Source organism: Phalaenopsis equestris, unplaced genomic scaffold, assembly GCF_001263595.1.
Source record: "Phalaenopsis equestris unplaced genomic scaffold, ASM126359v1 Scaffold000436, whole genome shotgun sequence".
In the NCBI taxonomy this organism is placed as follows: Eukaryota; Viridiplantae; Streptophyta; class Magnoliopsida; order Asparagales; family Orchidaceae; genus Phalaenopsis; species Phalaenopsis equestris.
In genome coordinates, this window is record NW_018164877.1 from 106,591 (window position 1) to 125,637 (window position 19,047).

The 19,047-nt window shown below is 37.9% G+C and overlaps 1 protein-coding gene across 2 annotated transcripts; it reads right to left on the reverse strand.

Annotated features, from left to right (window-relative positions):
* Positions 1–3,762: 3,762 nt before the first annotated feature.
* LOC110027704 lies at positions 3,763–7,098 on the reverse strand. Of its 2 annotated transcripts, XM_020729226.1 has the most exons (3): positions 6,604–7,098; positions 6,315–6,534; positions 3,763–5,873 (listed from the first exon to the last, which is right to left on the reverse strand). In XM_020729226.1, the coding sequence occupies exons 1-3, from the start codon at positions 6,753–6,755 to the stop codon at positions 3,927–3,929; spliced, it is 2,319 nt and encodes a 772-aa protein (XP_020584885.1). In that variant the 5' UTR covers positions 6,756–7,098; the 3' UTR covers positions 3,763–3,926. The 2 variants fall into 2 exon arrangements, with proteins under 2 accessions (XP_020584885.1, XP_020584884.1); XM_020729225.1 differs by having other exon boundaries at positions 6,315–7,097.
* Positions 7,099–19,047: the final 11,949 nt, after the last annotated feature.

Sequence of the window (19,047 nt, forward strand, 5' to 3'; positions counted from 1 at the left end):
CTCCACTAAACTCTTGAAGTTCCTTTGAATCTCTTCTCTTTTACAACACTCTTAGCTCTCAAAATAAAACTAAAAACAAAAGGAAACAAGTAAACTTTATGGTGCTTGAATCTCTCCACAAGATTCTCCACGATCTTCTTCTCAGGACTCCAACATTCTCTCCCTCTTCAAGCACCCACTTCAAATGTAAAAACTTCCTTCTTTTATAACTTAACTTCCTTCTTTTATAAATCTCCAAGAGGTGTCTTGATAACTCATCAAAATGTGCCTAAATTCGATGTATTCTCCCAAGGATGTCTCCTTTCACAAGTCTTTCAATAATATTTTTGTTCTTAGTGGTTATTACCACCCTCTTAAGCCAATAGATGCCTCAAATACCTCTTCAAAATTCGGCCAAAATGGAGAAAATCGCCAAATAACTGCCTCTGGCGCTTAGGCGCGACCTTCTCTTTTTAAACGGCACTTAAGCACCGGATATGACGCTTAGGCGCCAAAACACTTTAGCACAATTTTCACATCTTTTCTCTAAATTTGATTCTTTTTCACTCATTTAAGCATTTTTCACTTTTTTACTTATACCTGAAAGAAAAACACACAAATATCTTCCATTAAAGCACAATATCTTAAAAATAAGTATAAAAAATGTGTCTAAAAATACTATTTATTTTAAATGTATCAGTCCACATTGATAGAGTAAAAAAATTTTATCTTAAAGTGGGACGGAAACCTAACATACACTCACATAATTAAGGAAAAATAGAAGGGGCTATTCGTCTTTTCAAGTGAAAAAGTATTGTAAAAGGGGAAAATCATGGGTCTTAGCCTAGTTAAAATAATCCATTATTAATAGTGAGTACACATGTTCATTATTCTCTTGAATTAGGAAAGATGAAGTTATAAAGTTGGTCATTATAAAAGTACAATAGAAATTTATCAATAATAGTCATAGTCTAGCTGCAATGAATAAAATTCTTGATCATAGCGGGCTGTAGTTGACTGGTAAGGAGGCATAAGTTTATCATGAATATTATAGATGGTAAACATAGCACTAGTTTGTGGTGCAGGCAATAACTGATAGTCATTGTAGCAGTTGGTTGTGTGGGTTGTAGATGGTCACTTAAATAGCGTCGATTGACCACATAAACTATATTATGAAGCTATAAGAACTATTAGTCATACAGGCTGCAATTGGTCACGTAAGGCATATTGGTGAACTATAATATATTGACATGCCAAAGAGGATGGAGTTAGAAGTTGCACGAGTTGTCGACCACATAGTCCACAATTGTTCATGCATGTCATAGTGGCGAGTTGTGATGACAATCGTAGGCTGCAAAGGCTAGATTTAGAAGCTACATGGTTGTGGGTTGCATAGGTCATAATTGATCACATATTACATATTAGTGAGTTGTGATGAAGTTTGTAGAATGTAGGGGCAGGAGTTGGAAGTTATGCGAGTTATGAGAAATGTAAGTTGTAGATCATCACGTAGGACATAATGGTGAGTTGTGATGATATATGTAGTTTGCAAAGGTTGGACTTGGAAGTTGCACGAGATGTTGACAACATAGGTCGTAGTTGTGGGTGACAAGGAGAGCACTTTATGATTCCAGAGAAAGTCAACGTCTTCAGGAGGCATTATTAAATTGCATTTGGGAGGCGTTTATGTGGGGCACATTATTACATTGTCATCATTCAAGTTGCACTGTTACACCGTCTTTGAGAGGCTTCATTATACCGTATGTGGGGTGTGTTGTTACACCATAATCAGTGTGTGTCATTGCACCGTAATCAAGTTGTGTTATTACACAATATTCAAGGAGTGTAGTTGTAATGGTTTTGGGAGGCTTCATTGTACCATATGTAGTATGCTTTGTTATACAATCATCGGGGCATGTCATTGTGATATTTTTGGGGTGCATTGTTACACCATTTTCGAGTATATGGGGTGTGTTGTTGCACCGTCATCGGGGTTTGTCATTACATCGTTTTTAGGGTGCATTATTGCACCTAAATCGGAAGGCATCATTGCACCGTATGTGAATGTTTTGTTACATCATCATCAGGGTGTGTCGTCATATAGTATTTGGGGTGCATTATTACGCCATCATTGGGGAGCGTCATTTTATTGTATATTGGATAATTTGTTGCTCCGCTAGATGATCCACTATTCCACAATGTATGTTGAGGTTCCATAATGCGCATTATGACTCTTCAACGGACTTTATTACAAGGAGTGGGTGGTGTGCGACCAATGACGGTCAGCGATGGTGGACGCTGACAGCAGTTGTAGGAGTTTTTCGGAGGTTGCGGTAGGAGTTGGCTAATGGGCGCGTTGGCGGCTTGGAGGTGATCAAAAGATGCAGGGAACGAAGGAGGAGGTATTTTTCGGATTTGCAGTGCACACACGATGTTAGATTTCAACTACTTCAAGCTATAGTCTTCTTAATGCTTAAGGTTTAGGTCCCTTTCTCAAGATAATTGTAGGGCTTTACTTATAGAGTACAAATTGTAAATAATGAAGAAATACAAACCACTCTGATTTCACGATATGCAAAAATTCACTCAATTGGATAGTGACCTCTAGATATTTAGTAGCTATAATGATGTCGAAATTGAGTGATTTTGGACTTGTTGGATTTATCTTATTGAGATGCTCGATTTGACTGTAAGCATTTAAGATTTGAAATTTCTTTGACCTTCCAAATACACAAAAAACATACAAAAAATGGTTTAAAAGCTTGATCATGCAAGTTGGACCAATTTTAGTATCATTGAATTTGTCTCGTCAAACCAGTCATTTTAACTGCAAGTTTGTTAAAATCAAAGTTCGGGATGATTTTTAAATTCTTGCTTACACGTTTTTTGCTCAAAAAAAGTATCTCAAGATTTATGACATGCCTCTTGATCCCTGTGAGATGGCAAAAGTTTGTTAATTGCGTTTATATATATATATATATATATATATATAAGTATGTAGTGGACATAAATTTTGTATCACAATTTGTGCATAATATTTGATTAATTGAAATTAATTTCAATTAAAGTAGGTGAGCCCAATTTTAAGGATGATTAGGGCTTGTGTTTGATTAGTAAGAGTAGTTAATTAGTATTTGTAAGACTTATAATTCTATAAAGTGACCATTTGGAGACATTGGGTGTGAAAAATGAAATGCCTCCCATATTTTGTGTTTTATTCTTCTCCCCATCCGCCTAATTTATGAAGTTGTTGGAATCATCGAATTTCTCAAATTAATTTTGTCTTCTTTATTCCTTCAACCAATTTGCGGAGTTACACACATCTTCAAAATGTCGGTCATCAAGACCTAAAAAATTGGATCATATGACAATATTTGAACCAAATTTCAATCGTAGGAGTTGACTCCATGTGAGGGAGTGAAGATTCAACTTTGTGCAAGGAGAGGAGGTTGGATATGTTAATTGCTAGGAACTAGCAATGTCATAGACAAAGAGATGACCGAGAGGTCCATAGGCGTTGTTGCAAATGATGTTAGAGATGGTGCAATAGGTGGGTTTATTGGCACCAAGGTGTTGGGGAGAAGTCAGAGATTTCAAAAGGGGTTCTATGCATAGACATGTTGAAAGATTAATGTTCAAAAGGGGTTATATATAAGAAAATTTTCAATTTATCAAATAAATTGTTGCTAGTTTGAAAGCCAATATCTACAATCTGAGATAATACAATCGAATCAGTTTCCAATCATGAAAAAAAATTTAAAAAGTAGACATGATTTGAAATGATTGGTTTTCAGTTCTTAAACTGTTCGGCTTTCTCATCATTAAGATTCCTTCATACAGTTATAGCTTAAAGCGAGAAAAGTGGAAGCAGATTTCAAACAACTCGGATCAATCAAACAGTAAAAAAAAAGGTAATTTTTCACCCACCATCCTATTTTTCTATCAAACTAGAATCGCGCATTCTCAAATCCATGTAAATCCCCCACTCGACTCATTGACTTTCTTAAAATCGCCACCTTTGCAAGCTGCTCGGCGGCGCGCCAGGCGGAGGTGGGCGTCAGCTGATCTGAAGGGCGCAGCATTGAAGACGACGACGGAAGCTGCTGCCTCCTTTGCCGCCGCTGGAGCTCTGAAAGCCTCGACTCTAAGCTCGCAACATATTTATGATGGTGGGAAGGGGTAGCGTTGGGTTGTATCAGTAGAGATCGAGCTTTGGAGAGGAGATGTGCGGCCGTCTCAAAGTCATTGTGGTCGGTAAGACGGCGGGATTCAACCAGAGCTCGGGTTGTGATGAATAAGTTGCGCAGCTCAAGTGAACTCACCGCCGCAGGGGAAATTTGGCGCAGAGATGGCAACACGACCGATCTCTCTTGACAAAGAACCAACTCCCGACTTGTTGGATCTCGATAGCAGCATTTGTAAGATAAAAAATCATTCCTTTGTTGTTGCGGCGGCGCCGCCGGAAGTCTTAGCTCTACAAGAAGCTCTCTTTTTTCATCAGCATAGAAATCTCCTAATCTAACCGAAATGGCGTGATTTCCACCTTTTCCCTGCGATAGAGCGAGACCGACACCTCCTTCTCCGCAGCCGCCGCCGCCGCCGCCGGCGGATCCATGGGAGTAAATCGAGGAGACTAAGGCAGAGGGGAAGGCGAGCTGGAGATGAACGTCTTGAAGAACTAGGCTGACCAGCCCGCTCACGCACTTAGAGAAAACATCTTCGACTTGATTAGCACCGCCGCCACTGAGCTCGGTGGAGCATCCGATGGGGATTTCAAGATGGGTGAAGCGTGTGGCTACGGTTTCTGTCGAGGGAGGAATTGGATTGCGGCGATGATTCTCTATATCAGCTTCTTCCTCCCGAAGACTTGGAGAAGAAGCAGACTGCTCCTGATGACTATCAGAGAGAAGCATAATGGTTGCCACTGGATTACGCTCCCTTCTATCCTCTAGCACTTTAGTTGCCTTCCGGAGGGCGTGTCCGATACATCGGCAATCTCCCTGCACGCCATTATCCCCGCCGCTGCTGCCGCTGTTGCCGCCGCAGACAATGAGCCGGTCGACGATCTGACGAGCCGAACGTTGGCCCTGTCTTGACATCCTCACAAGAGGAAGAAGCCTCTTGGCTCCGGCCGAGAAAGCGACTATGGAGAGGCGGTCGGATGAGCCCAAAGAAGAGATTAAAAGCCGCATCGCCATTTTTAACATCTGTAGCTTCGCCGCAGATGTCATACTTCCACTCACATCTAACACTGTAACCAGATCTATAGGAGCTCGGCAAGATGGATCGAGCACAGAAGCCGCTACCTTGGACACAGATCGCTGCGCAAAAGCCGGAGCTTTTACTCTCAATAAAATCACATAGTTCTGATGATTACGATCTGCGGAGACCAGAGCTGCTTCCGGCAACGCAACCACATCCACACCGCAGCCACCTGCTTCAACTCCGTTTCGTCCATAACAGATTGCTCCTTCCGCCTCATCTTCAAGATCAGCTTCTGGTATCGGATTGAAGTGGAGTGCGCGGGAGCCACCACCTTGCGCTGCTGATGAGAGTAGCAGAGGTTCGTCGTCATCGTACATCTTGTTAGTACCGGATTGCTTGAAATCGTTTTCTCCGCTGCGTTGGATCCTGGCTTTGCTACTGTCGTTGAGGTTACTGAAATCCTTGTTGGTGGTGGACGGCGGTAGTGGCTTTGACTGCGAAGATAACAAAGGAACCTCGCGCCAAGAAGCAGAGCATACGGGGCAGGAAAGACAACCATCCTGGTTTCGACTCTGGTTACGGACATGTGACGAGATGCAGGGAAAATGAAAGGAATGGGAACACTCCGCAGTGAAAACGGCCGTTCTTTGGCCCGTTCTCACACTCTGTGAGCATATTCCGCAGCTGCTCTGCAACCAAAACCAGCACAGCTTAACGCCATTAGTATACCAAATCGGAGAGGATGAAAACGATAAAAAGAATCTTACAAGATCAGATTTTTATAAACATCAGAGCCAAAGTGAAGAAAAGGCAGGGTAGATCCCAACTCCCAAGCATATATATATAGAGAAGAACGAGAAAAAAGATGGGCAGAGAGGAATCAGCAGAAAAAGGTAAAAGAGAAAGCTTTTCAGTTCCATTTTCTAATGGGGAGGACGAAATCAGAGAAGATATTTTTCAATAATTGCGACAATCTGCAAGTTAACAGTGATGGTCGAAAAAGAATGATTTTGATTCTTATCCAAAATAACAGATCCAGCCGATCCAGCTCGCAGATGCACGAGCTGAGCATAAAACCAGAACGAATTAGAACATTTCAAAACGGAAAAACAGAAATAGATTTGCCTCACCCGAGAAAGACGAAGAGTAGCCTTCAACAAGGCGAATCTAGAAGGGGATCGCGGCGAGGAGGGGTTCGAGCGCGTCAGCAGCAATCTTGGGCTCCCTTTAACCCCAGCAGAAGAAGGCGGCGTGTACGGTGTTGTAAAGTCGCCGTTTTTACAATGGGGGGCGCTCATATTATCCAATGGCGGCGAAAGCAAGGGATGCTCCGACGAAGTATCCGCCGTTCTGCAACGCAGACGGAGAGAAGATGAATTGCAGCTTCCCCCACCTGAAAAGACTCCAAACTTGGCGAACCTGCGGGGGCTCTGGCTCAGATTACTTGGGCTTGAAGAAGGGCTTAACTGCTGCCGAACTCGCCGCTGCTTCTGCTGTTTCTCCGGCGCCGCCGAGTTTTCTGGATCTCGAGGAGTCGAAGTACAGAATGCTCTCCTCCAACCTGTTCCCATTTCTCCTTCTCTCCCTCGATCTCTTGCTCGCCGGGACTCGGTGCGCTCGGTCAGGCGCTTGCAAAATTGGGTTTTTTAACCTTACGGTTGACAAGCAAAGCCCTTTACTCAAATTATAAGCGCATCTGTATCCGTGAGCAGAAGCAGGAGAGTGACAGAGGGAGAGCGATTGGAATGTGACAAAATGAATGTGGAGAGAGAAAAATGAATTCGGGGAATCAATTTTCTGTTATAAATAATTAGCATATCGAATGAGTTGAGTCCAACAGCTCATTTCAAGATAGTCTATATCTTCAACTTTAATGTGGTAGAAATAATGTCATCTTTCTCAATGATTTAATAATGGGGATCACATTTATAGGCCCTTTTTTCTATTAAATAATTAGGACCAAAATCTAAATGTTAATAAATTAAGTGTAATTGCATTCAAATTTGAGTTGATGGAGGAAAAGAAAAATTCCCAACAACTATATTATAGATATATAGTTATAGAGTAGATTAAAAAGTTTTTTTTTTTTGAAATTTGAAAAAAAAAACTCAAGATGAGACTCTAATTAAATAATTTGGGCAACTTTTCTTTAAAATTCAAAAAAAAATTAATCATATGACATGCATTACTTGTTCAAACTAGTCTTTTTAAGAATGATGGTTGATGTTTCTATGTCTCAACATTTCTTTTAAAGACTCAAAATTTTTTTAATAAATCAAACTTTAGATAAAAAGTTTTTTTTAGTATAGAAAAAAAAGAGTCATTTAAAAAATAGATGGAGAGAGAGAATAAGATTTTCCAATATAAAATGTAATTATTTTCCCCATGACAATTTGATTAATTGGGTGATAATTGCGATCATCTCAGTACCATGAATCCCGATGAAATTTAATCCCATATTACCTCGGGAAACCCCACTGAGGGTATCCATAACGGAAATAGTGGATCTTATTCAGGATAAGACGTTCTTCAGGAGGGCGGAGCTGATGAGAGTCGATGCTTTCCTTCAAGATAGTCGGAAGTATTGCAAGTATCACAGAAATCATGGGCATGACACAGGACATTGCAAACACTTATGAAGCATGATCTAGGAAGTGAAAAAGGAGGAGAAGTGGAAAGAATTTATTGCGAGCCAAAGGCAGGGCAAAGCTCCCACAGGAGGAACGACCGACAGGTCCATCGACACCAATGCAATCAACATCGCGGGATATGTGTCTGCAATCTTCAGAGGAAGTGAACCACAAAGTGAGCAAACCGGAAGAGTCAGCAAATTGAGGAACTCCACGCCGCAACCTTTGCTCGAAACCCAAGGGCCATCGACCTATTTACTATACTAATGAAGATCTCCCCCCAAAGAGAAACCCATATAAGAACGCTATTGCAATGATGGCGATAATCAACAATTATCAAGTAGGAAATGTTCTCACTGATACAAGGAATTCTGTGAATATACTATTCAAGCAGGTATTCAACAAATCAAGCCTCACTGTCGATCAGATGGCTGCTTCAACTGGTCAGTTGCATGGATTCTCGAGCAAAAGGAATGAAGCGTTGGGAGTGGTCTGGCTCTCGGTAAGTTGGAGAGAAAATGAGAACCAATTTACGCTCAAGGAAAATTTCCTCATGGTTGATTCACCCCCAACATGTAATCCTATATTCGGTCGACCGCTACTGAATGATTTCAGGGCAGTGGACTCTACTTACCATGTTGTTTTCAAGTTTCCTAGAGATGAAGAAATTATCACAGTCAAGGGTAACCTAGAACAGTCTCGTGTTTGCTATTTGCGAGCCATAAATAAGATGGAGCACGCACCCTTGACATAAAAGCAAGGAAAGGTGGCCTCGAGACCAATGAGACCACTTATGAAGTTCAGGCGATTGATGGAAGACCGGGTATATGTTTTTTGATAATTGAAGCTTTTGATGCATGTAACATGGATTTGATGATCCAAAGGCTCTGAGAAAATCGAGATGATTTCATGTGGATGGTAGTTGAGATGTCGGGTGTGCCGATTGACACTGCATACCACAAATTGAATGTTGATCCATTGGATCAACCCATGAAGTAAAAGATCAGAAGCTCAGCCATAATGATGGCGGTACCCATTAGAGAGTAAGTGCAAATGCTGGAGTAGGTAGGTACATTCAGAAAGTACAATACCCCCTTGGGTCTCCAATGTGGTGATGGTACAAAAGGCCAACGAAAAATGGAGGATATATGTGGACTTTACCTACCTAAAGTATACTTGCTCAAATAACTCTTACCCTCTACAAAGGATTGATGTTTTTGTGGATTAGGTGGTCGGCCACTCAGTCTTAATTTTTCTTTTTGCATTCTTCGGGTTTCATCAAATCAAGATGCACCCAGCTGATGCGTAAACGATTGCTTTTATTACTTGTGAGAGATTTTTTTTGTTACAATATAATGCCCTTCATGCTTAAAAATATCAGAGTGATTTATCAACGCCTCATGGATGTAATTTTTGTAATAAAAAATAAATGAACATTGAGGTGTATGTAGACGATGTATTAGTTTAGAGTCGGTCAACCGAACAACACATTAAGGATCTAAAAGAAACATTTCTAACATTTAAAAAATTTAACATGAAACTAAACCCACTGAAATGCATCTTTGGGGTTGCGACAAGCAATTTCCTAGGATTTTTGCTAACCCCTTAAGGCATAGAGGCTAGCCCATAACAGAATCAAGCACTCCTTGTTATGTCCTCCCCTAAAAACATATGAGGTGTATGCAATACTTTCTAGATCAAGGTAGAAAATGAGCATGTAAAGTACTCTCCTTAAGGATATAGAACACTTAATTAAAGTGATCCAGAACAGTAGCTCTAATGCAAGAGCAAATGAAATTTAGAAGTAAGTAAATCATAATTTGAGGGAGACTAAACAAATTAATCAACTAATAAAGTTATTCAATGTTTTTATTGATCATTCTGGTGAGACAATCTTTCATTCATTGAAGTTGCTTAGAGGTGATCTAGTTAACTTGGTGGTCAACTTATCATGACCCTTCCTCGAGACACTTTCTTTATCCAACTCCATACTAGCTACACCGTATTAGAATTTTGGGTCTAATATTGTCCATGACAACTACTACTAAGAACTTGCTAGAGTTATAAATTGAGTAAAATGATAATGTTTAGAGATTCTCCTTAGTAGCCCGAGGTTTAGAAGAGACACGACTAACCGCTTAGAGAGTGAAATGTTTCTTAATTTCAAGTTGAGAGATAGAAGAGAGAGAATTAGAGAGTTGTTAAGATCTTAGAGTTTCAATCCAAAAGACTAAATCGAATGGTTCTTAAAAATGAAGTTTAACCTCTCACTTGTAAGTAAAAAATCTAGGTTGCTATAAGAATGACTACATAATAAATATATAAGATTAATACCCTCAAACACTAAAACAAATAGTTGTATAACACACAAATTTGCTAGTACTTGTTTTGTGATAGAGTTTTTGGTGTTCAAGTTGAGGAAGAGTTCTCTTGATAATTTTTTTTTATGACAACTTAATTAATTTCACTACTATAGATGTCTAATCAAGTATTGTGATCCAATAGCCTTGACTTATATGATATGTGAGTATGATTATACTAGAGTTAACCAACAATGTTGGGAAAAGAAAATAGTAATATTGAAATCAAATCAGCAATCACAATCAAACAAAATAGAAATATGAAATTACAACAAAATAGAACACAAACTCAAACTAGGGCGGATCATGGGATAGTGGTGGTGATCAATGAGGGTTTGGACCTCTCGAGGGGTCGCAAAGGGTGATTAAGGGGTTGGATGATATTGCGACAGCAAAAGGTGTGTTGACATCAGTGAGGTGGAACTGTGAAGCTGCAAGAATAACAAGTGTGTTTGCCGTCCTGGGAGGTGGCATCAAGAAAGATGGATTGATAGCGAGGAATTCAACAGTTAATGATTTTTCTAGGTAGAGACAGAGAGGGGGAATGACATAGCAGCAACGGGCAATGTGATGGATTGTAGGATAACAAAATGATGCTTGGTTCGGGCTGCAGTAACTTGTAAAGGCGGCTAGAAGGTGGGAAACTGCAAGAAAACAACCATGGGTTGTTGTTCGGGGCGGCTATAACAAGGAGGGGTGACAGGGAGTAATGTGAGAAGGATTAGAAGGAAGGATAATCACCATCTCGGGAGCGCGATATATTTAGAGCACCGCTCGGCTCTTGGATACAACTCTGGACAAGAAAGCAGAGACGTCGATAGCTTTCCCGAACAAACACACGAAAAATAAAAACCTAGACATCACAGAGCAGATAAAAATCCTAGGATAACAGGGAATCAACTTCCCTGTTCAGATTGTCAAAACCAAATCTTTCCAAGTTGGGACGTGATAGTCGTCGTGTCAATTTGATGCCCCACATTAATTTGACGCCCCGTGTCACGTTGATCTCAAAATCATTAATTTTTTTTGAAAAATAAATACAATATATAGCCAATCAATCAAAACTTTCTATTGCATTCATCTCAAAATAAATTTAATAAATTTAAAACTCCTTGTGAATAAAAAAGTAATTAAGATAAATATACTAATTTTTTCTTTATTTATTTTATTATTTTTTCTCCCATCAACTAATTGCTCTCTTTTTTATCTTCTCTTTGATTCCGGGTGACTAAACTTTTTACAAAGCCCATAGTTTTTTGGATGACTTTTTATAATAATGATTTTGCAAATTCATTTAATTAGAGGTCTATTACTGCAAAAGACGCGCATTAAAGGGCGATAGGGAAAGTTAGGGGTACTTTTGTTTGCATGATTGCATCTCATCCACAGCTTAAGACAAAATAAAAGGTTGGATGAGCCTGCAAATAGTGGGACCCACAAATTGCCTCCGCTTTGATTATATTCCACGAAGTAGACGGGACTGAATACTAATTGTGCGCCTAAACGTTTTTATGCTAACTATTTTATATTTAAATATGTAATACCAAAATAATATTTTATACACTTATAACACCTAACTCTTACATGTCCCATAAAAAAAAAAACATTATTTTAATTTTAAAAAAATAAAGTACAAATTGCTATTTAATTAAGGGTGGCATAAAAATATTAAAATTTATTCGATCCTAAATTGTTCTACGGGTCACGCCCTAAGAATAAAGTGTTGGTCGAATTAGAAGAAAGAAATTAAGTGAAACAAAACAAATAATATTAAGTTTTTGGGGAATAATGTCATTGCCCCCTTCTAGTGAAAATGACATTTATATTTATAGATCATAAGAAGAATATAACAAATCATATGATTATCACTCATTTAATGAGGACATTATCATAAATTAGGAGTTGTTATATATTTATATATTTGTAACCAAATCTAACATATTTTGACCTCATAATTGTTGATGGCGCCGTTACGTATTTGTAATTTTCATATTTGATCACTTGGCGGTCATTCGACCAGACATAAGTTATTTGGCAGGCTGAACGATTTTCGGTCGCCTTTTTCGAGGGAACCCGTTGTGAAGACTCATTACCCTTGGGAAGCATTATTCTATCAGGCAGAGGAAAAAAATATTACATCTGGATACAAAAAATATTACTTCGGACATCCGGACTCAAGTAGGAGTGTGTCACGTGGCAATTTCCCATTGGACTACGGAGGCAAATTTGCGTCTAGAGTCCAGATGTAACATTTTTTTAGGCAGACAGTTCATTACCATAACATAACGACCAGCTTTCCTTTGGTTGATGGGTCTATAAAAGGCGCTCCATTCAATTGATTGCTGACTTTTTCCAATAACAAACGTGGGTTCGCATGCGTCAATGCAGGCGTGCGGTTTTTTTTTTGCTGCCAGTCAGTCTTTTGTTTGGTCGGCTTTGGAGGCCGACTGGTGTAATGACGAACGAACGTACAACAAGTCTCCTCACATGATCCATCTGGTCTTCTCGAGATCGGTGCAAACATATTTCTGATGTATAAAATTAAAGTTTAAGTATTAGATATGTTGACCCGACCCACAATTACACAGATTTTTATATTCCAAAATATGACAAAAAAAACTTGACCCAATTTATATTTAGCGGCTAGTGTGAATAAATGAAATGTTATAAAGTATAGAATTGTAGATTTCACACAAGAGATACTACGTAAATATACATATCGTTTCAAGTAATATAGATTTTTCTATAAATATCACAGTATCGATCCCACATGGAAGCTGTAATTCTTTGAATAGACTTTTTACCGTCTCCCGAGTACATAAAAAACATTAACTAATCTAAAATAAGTTCCCTATTGTATGGTAGTGCTGAGTAGATTCTAGCCTCTCACTTCTAGATTACCCACTATGCCCTCTCTATAGGACATACCGGAGACTTCAGGTTACAAATCTAGACCAAATTGGTAAAGGATCCAGCATGTTACCCTATGCTCATCAAATTTATCTCGTTATCTATTTGCACTCTTCTTAGATTGTGGTCGCCCTCCTCTTAAGGCTAGTGTGGTACTCGCTAGTTGGGTGAAATCATAGCTCTCATGAGTCATTATGTTTCACAATGGATTTTAATATTACAAGTGAACAGTTTGTAAAGTAAATGAATAACCGGTGAAAATACCATCACAATTTTGGGAATAAAAGAAGTTCTAAACAAATCAAATCCTCCTCATTATTATCTCTTATTATAAGGAGAAAGAAAAAAAATCCTCAGAAATCATGGGGAAAATAAAACAAAATATTATTTATATTAAAAATCATGTTAACAACACAAAACTTAAATAAAAATACAAATACTTACGTCAAACTCTTCCCCAAGCAATCCTTTGAAGTTCCCTGACTTTCTTGACTTCAATAGACTCACAACACTCATGTGGTAGCCGCCCACTTTAATGGGGGTCTACCCTAATCACTCTTGCAAACACATGCACACACTAACACCCCTAGCACTCCAGAGCTCTCCTTTTTCGTTTTGACTTCATCCATATATGTAAAGGTCTGGAAATCATAAAGGGTTGCTTCAGACACCTCTTCAAAATTCAACCAAATTCATTGAATAAAAGGGGCGACCGTTTCTGGCTTGAACCACGTCCGGTCTCTGGCGCATAGGCGCCACTGCTCCATAACTCCATTTTGCATCTATTTCACTTCTTTTCTCATAAACTCCATTTTTGCAGCTGAAATAAAAAAAAAAAATACAAAATATCTCTCATTAAAGTGCAATGTTATCAAACATAAGCATGAAAAGTATATATAAAATATGTAATTTTAAGGCATATCATGTGTAAATATATTAGAATTGAGTGGTACCTATGTAAATGCTCCATTTAATTTTTAAGATATTGCTCTCTAATCCTATTGAATCCTAATTTGTTTGTGAATCATACCCCAAGAGTTATAGAGTGTAAAAATAAGAGAGATAGAGAGACAAAGAGAAATGAACAGTAAATAAATAGTAGAATGTCTTGGCTACTAGTCATTTCTCATAAAATATTCTCTTTATTTATAATGGAGATGATATAATATGTGATATTACATTTCTGCCCCTGCTTTAATTGGCTGCTACAAGATATTCTAGGTATTTTTTTTATGTATGAATTTATTGCTCGACTGTCTTACAACTCGGTCGACAGGTCTAGCATGACTTCGACTCGATAAGGACGATTCGGTCGTCTAGGCTGGGTCGATGCAGTTGATCGACTGCCATTGATTAGCTCTGGGTTGGCAGGACTGGCTCTGTCGGCTAGACTTTATCTATCGATTGATCTAGTATGGCTATCGACCCCCGATCCTTATATAAGAAGCTCTTGTCGGCAGACAGAACGAGAGAAGACTATCAAACATAGGGTAGATCACTGTAACTCAATCGATAGTTAATTCCATGATAAGAGAGGTCCATTGGGAAGATTGTGAGGCTTTGTTGTATTACCAATTCTTGGCCTCCAACGAAGAATCTTGAGGGTGTCCGTGGAATTGCTGGTGATGGCGAGGAACTCATATTATTCATTGGGTTGGATTTACTGTCATTGGGCTTTCCAGTGCTGGTTAGCTCAGAAGCTGATTTGTCTATTCAAGTCTAATCAACCCGAACTTGGATAATTCTTTTTGTCCTTCTCCTGTCTCGTCTCGATTAACCTCAGTCTAGGGGCCTCTTAGTCTACTATTAGTGGGTCCTTCTTTATTGTACTTTCTTCTTTATGAACCATTAAATCTACTGCTCGTGTTGAGACATTCTTGATATATAAGCCCGTTATTCACTTTTTTTTCTTATATTTAATATAATTCTATATATAGTTAAAATAAATTTTGTTTTCTCTTTATCTTGCTTTATTTTGTAATTTTATTTAAGTACAGCCATTTAGTCTTTTGCCAAAAACTTTAATTAGAAATAGCCTCCAATTCTATCAAATCTAATTTTGAAATTGGTGGAATATTTACTATTTGTACATTAAATTAAATTAAAATAAATTTGAAATCTATTTGTTTGATTTATATCAGAATATTCTGATTCTATCACTGTCAATTCTGTCTCAAATATTAAAAATATTTATTGAGGTATATTTAAATAAATTCTTTAAATTAAGTTTATTTTGCAAAAATAAAGATAAATGTCTAAACGAATGCGTTAAAAGTATAATAATAATCAAATCTAAAATAAAATTAAAATAATTGCAACCAAGTTAAAATCGTTTTTCATATTTATTATATTTTAAAATATTCATGATAGATTAATAAATTATATATATATATATATATTTGTTTCCCGATAGGTTTGAAAAAATTTATTAAATATTTGAAATTTTTAATATGCTTTTCCCAATAATTAATAATATTTGATTTATCTCTTATGAAGAGTGATGAAGATGGCCAGATAAGTTACCTTAAGACAATAGTGAGAGCAGTCGGATATCTTGATGATGATAAGGTGAAAATAATTGAGAGAAGAAGATCGGGTGATGACAATTTGACGGTTATAATTAGTTGTCGATTGTAGTTATGTGCTCAATTAGAGGGTGAAGCTCTGAATGTCTCCCGATATCTTGATATTTTCTAGAGATTTTGTGACTTGACACATGATCCTTGCCCTCCTATATGATAAATTTTGATTTATGTACAATTCAAGTATAAATTTGCTTTAATATAATTTCAAATGATCCCAAATTTAGCTTTAATATGTTAATCTTGATATCATATATTTATTTACATGGAGTAGTTTAGTGGTAGAGTCTACAAAAAAAATAAAATTAGTTTCTAGAAAATTTTAATAAAATTTAAAAGTCTTCTATGAAGATTAAATTAGCCTATATTAAAAAAGGCCACATATCAAATTGATATTTTTATAGATTTTGTGATTAAAATGATTTTCTACGTAAATGTATATAGAAATTTATAAACATATAAAAAATTTTTGACATTTATGTGAATGTCCTAAAAATGGGGTTTTTACATACCAATCATTTGAAATGCTCATATTTACATCTCACAACTAAAACCTTTAATTTAGAAATCTCACACCTCTCGTAACACATCTGTTAGAGGGCAACTGGCTATTGGAATTCCGAGAAGCAATAGGATCACGACGAACAAAGACACGTTCAAAACTCCCATATTTTTCATCCTTTCACTTGGCTTCTATCCTTGTTCAATTACGATAATGATGCTAGAGTTACAAAGCAATAACAGGATCACGACAAACAATGACGACCGAAACTCCCATCTTTCTCCTTCTTTCGCCTCACTTCTATCTAAAACTATTGTGGAAGATAAGTTGCGTACAAACACATATAATTTTATGAAAAGCTTATCTTTTTCCCTCCTCCTATTCCACTCCTACCACAACGACGAGATCACAACGTGCAAATACCTCTGCTTGATAAGACAAGTGAACTAGGTTACCATATAATATATATGAGGTACACTATAAGGGCATATAAGATAATTAACCCTCTCTAGAAGCTTCTTTCCTCTTTTACCAAAAGAGTAATGTATGAACTCTTTTTCCTTATAATGGATTACTTAATTCTTATCAAGTTTTTCTCCCTTTACTCTCATTTTGCCTTCCCTCCTATGTTCCCCTACTTCTCTTCTATGTCTCGTGGTATCAAAGCTTTAAGCTCAAGTAGATTCGAGCTTCTCCATCAATCTAGGGCAGTGCTTGATCTAGGGCAGAGCTCGATCGGCCACTACCGGTAGGATCAGTCGGCTTCTTCAAGGAATGGTCAGCTCCCTCAAGGATTGGTGGGCTTCTTTAACCGAAGTATATTTCGACATCATCAAAGGGGATGTCTAACTCACAAACCTCATAAAATTTCAATCCATCAACACTAGGGTTGAATACCTCAACCCTCTCTCAAATTTCAAATGAGTACCCTAAAACATTTTACGCAAAACCCTTTTTTAGCTGAAATTTATCCTATATGAAAGGCTCAATTTATGAAGGTGCCACTGCAAATGGGTACCAATGGTCCTGGATAGAAGCTTTCTATGCCCACCACAATTAAGTGACTGAATCACAGGTTTTCAATTCACAATATACTTCACGGATTTTAATTGATCAAAGCCTGACAACAACACTTTACTCAATCATTTTTACGCTGATCATTCCCTATGTGTTTCATCTTTCAACCACCTCAGAGATTTGGCATACCACTGCTAAAAGATTGCAACCAACAAAACTGTTAGAGATTTATTCAATTGAAGAACTCTCTTCATACCCACTCAATGATAACCAAACCATGATATAATACTTATCAAGCGTCAATGTCATAGTAGAAAGCATTGTCACTGCAAGGAAAAAACTAGATACACGAGATATAAACCTCTATACACTCAATGGACTTCCAACTATCTACCAAGGTTTCAAGACGGCAATTCGTACTCAACTGAATCTTATTGACGTTGTTAATTTCTATTCTCTTCAATGCAGTGCAGATATTAATATTGTAAGTGACAAACAGAAATTCGACTGCTCCGCTCAACCCCATCGTGCACTTGCGGCAATAAGAGGCCAGGAAGCTTATCAGTCTCGCAGTCGAGGCCAAGGCCGAGGTCCACCTCCTAATTGTACCAAAGGGGGTCAAAAAACACAACGAGCATCAGTTATTTGTTGGATTTGTTATAAATTCAGACACTCTGCAGCTTCATATTGGCATCGAATGAACCTGGAGTATGTACCTACCAAGCAACCATGCAATTATCAACCTCCTCCTGGGAAATAGACTTCGAAGCCACCGCACTTCTTACCTCCGATCTCAACCATCTCCATCTTGCAACTCCAGCCACCGGCTCTAAACAAGTCACTGTGGGTACATATAATCAGTTCCTGTAGCACAAACAGAAGATGGCATCCTCCGAACACCCCACCGTAAACTTATTGTACCTCAAAACCTGACATTTTTCATCCCTCTCTCACAGTTGTCCTATATATTCACAAACTGATCACAAATAACAATATTGTTATTCTTTTTTATCTGAATAGCTTTATCATCTTTAGTCGCAAGACAAAGCTACTTTTACTCCAGGAAAATAGTACTGATGTTCTCTACTCGATTCCCTCCTCTCCGCAATTCAATCTTGCTCTAACCACCACCACCAAGAAATCCACTCTCTGGCAAGTAGTCTAGGAAACCCCCGTTCAGACGTTCTTCAGCTCATATCAAACTCTCATCTTTCTGCTTCTGCCTTGCTCCAACAATAGTGATGAGACTACGACACACATAGATCCCTGAGAAGCTCTCATATTTCTTCTCCTTTCGCCCCTTCAAATAATAAAAATGAACGGACATTAACAGAAAGTGAGATTCAGAAATTAAAGGTTTTGATATGAGATGTGTAAATAACGAAATTTTTTTTCAAACGAAGTCCTGACATAGCTCTGCTTCCGGACTCTAATAAAATTATGTAATGTGTTTTGGTTAGACCCACCTAAAAAATGATGAAAAAGAGTTTTTTCGCCAGAACCAGCTCGAGCCAGCCCGACACTTTGAAAAATAACATGTTGTTTGCGACAGTAGTGTAATTACACAACAATAACGCCAAAAATTTACTCGAATAACACCATCACCGAAAACACCTCAATAACACTGTGGGTTACGTCAAAAACAACGCAATAATACTAGAATAACACCGGAATAACATCTCAAATTTACTCGAAAAATGCATCGTCAAAAACACGCCAATAACATCATTGATTATCTCAAATAACACTTCAATAGCATTCGAATAACACCGCAGTAATATCAAAATAACATCGTGATAACATCATAATAACACTGCAATAACAACGCAAATCCACACAAATAATAAGCAAATTATCTCAAA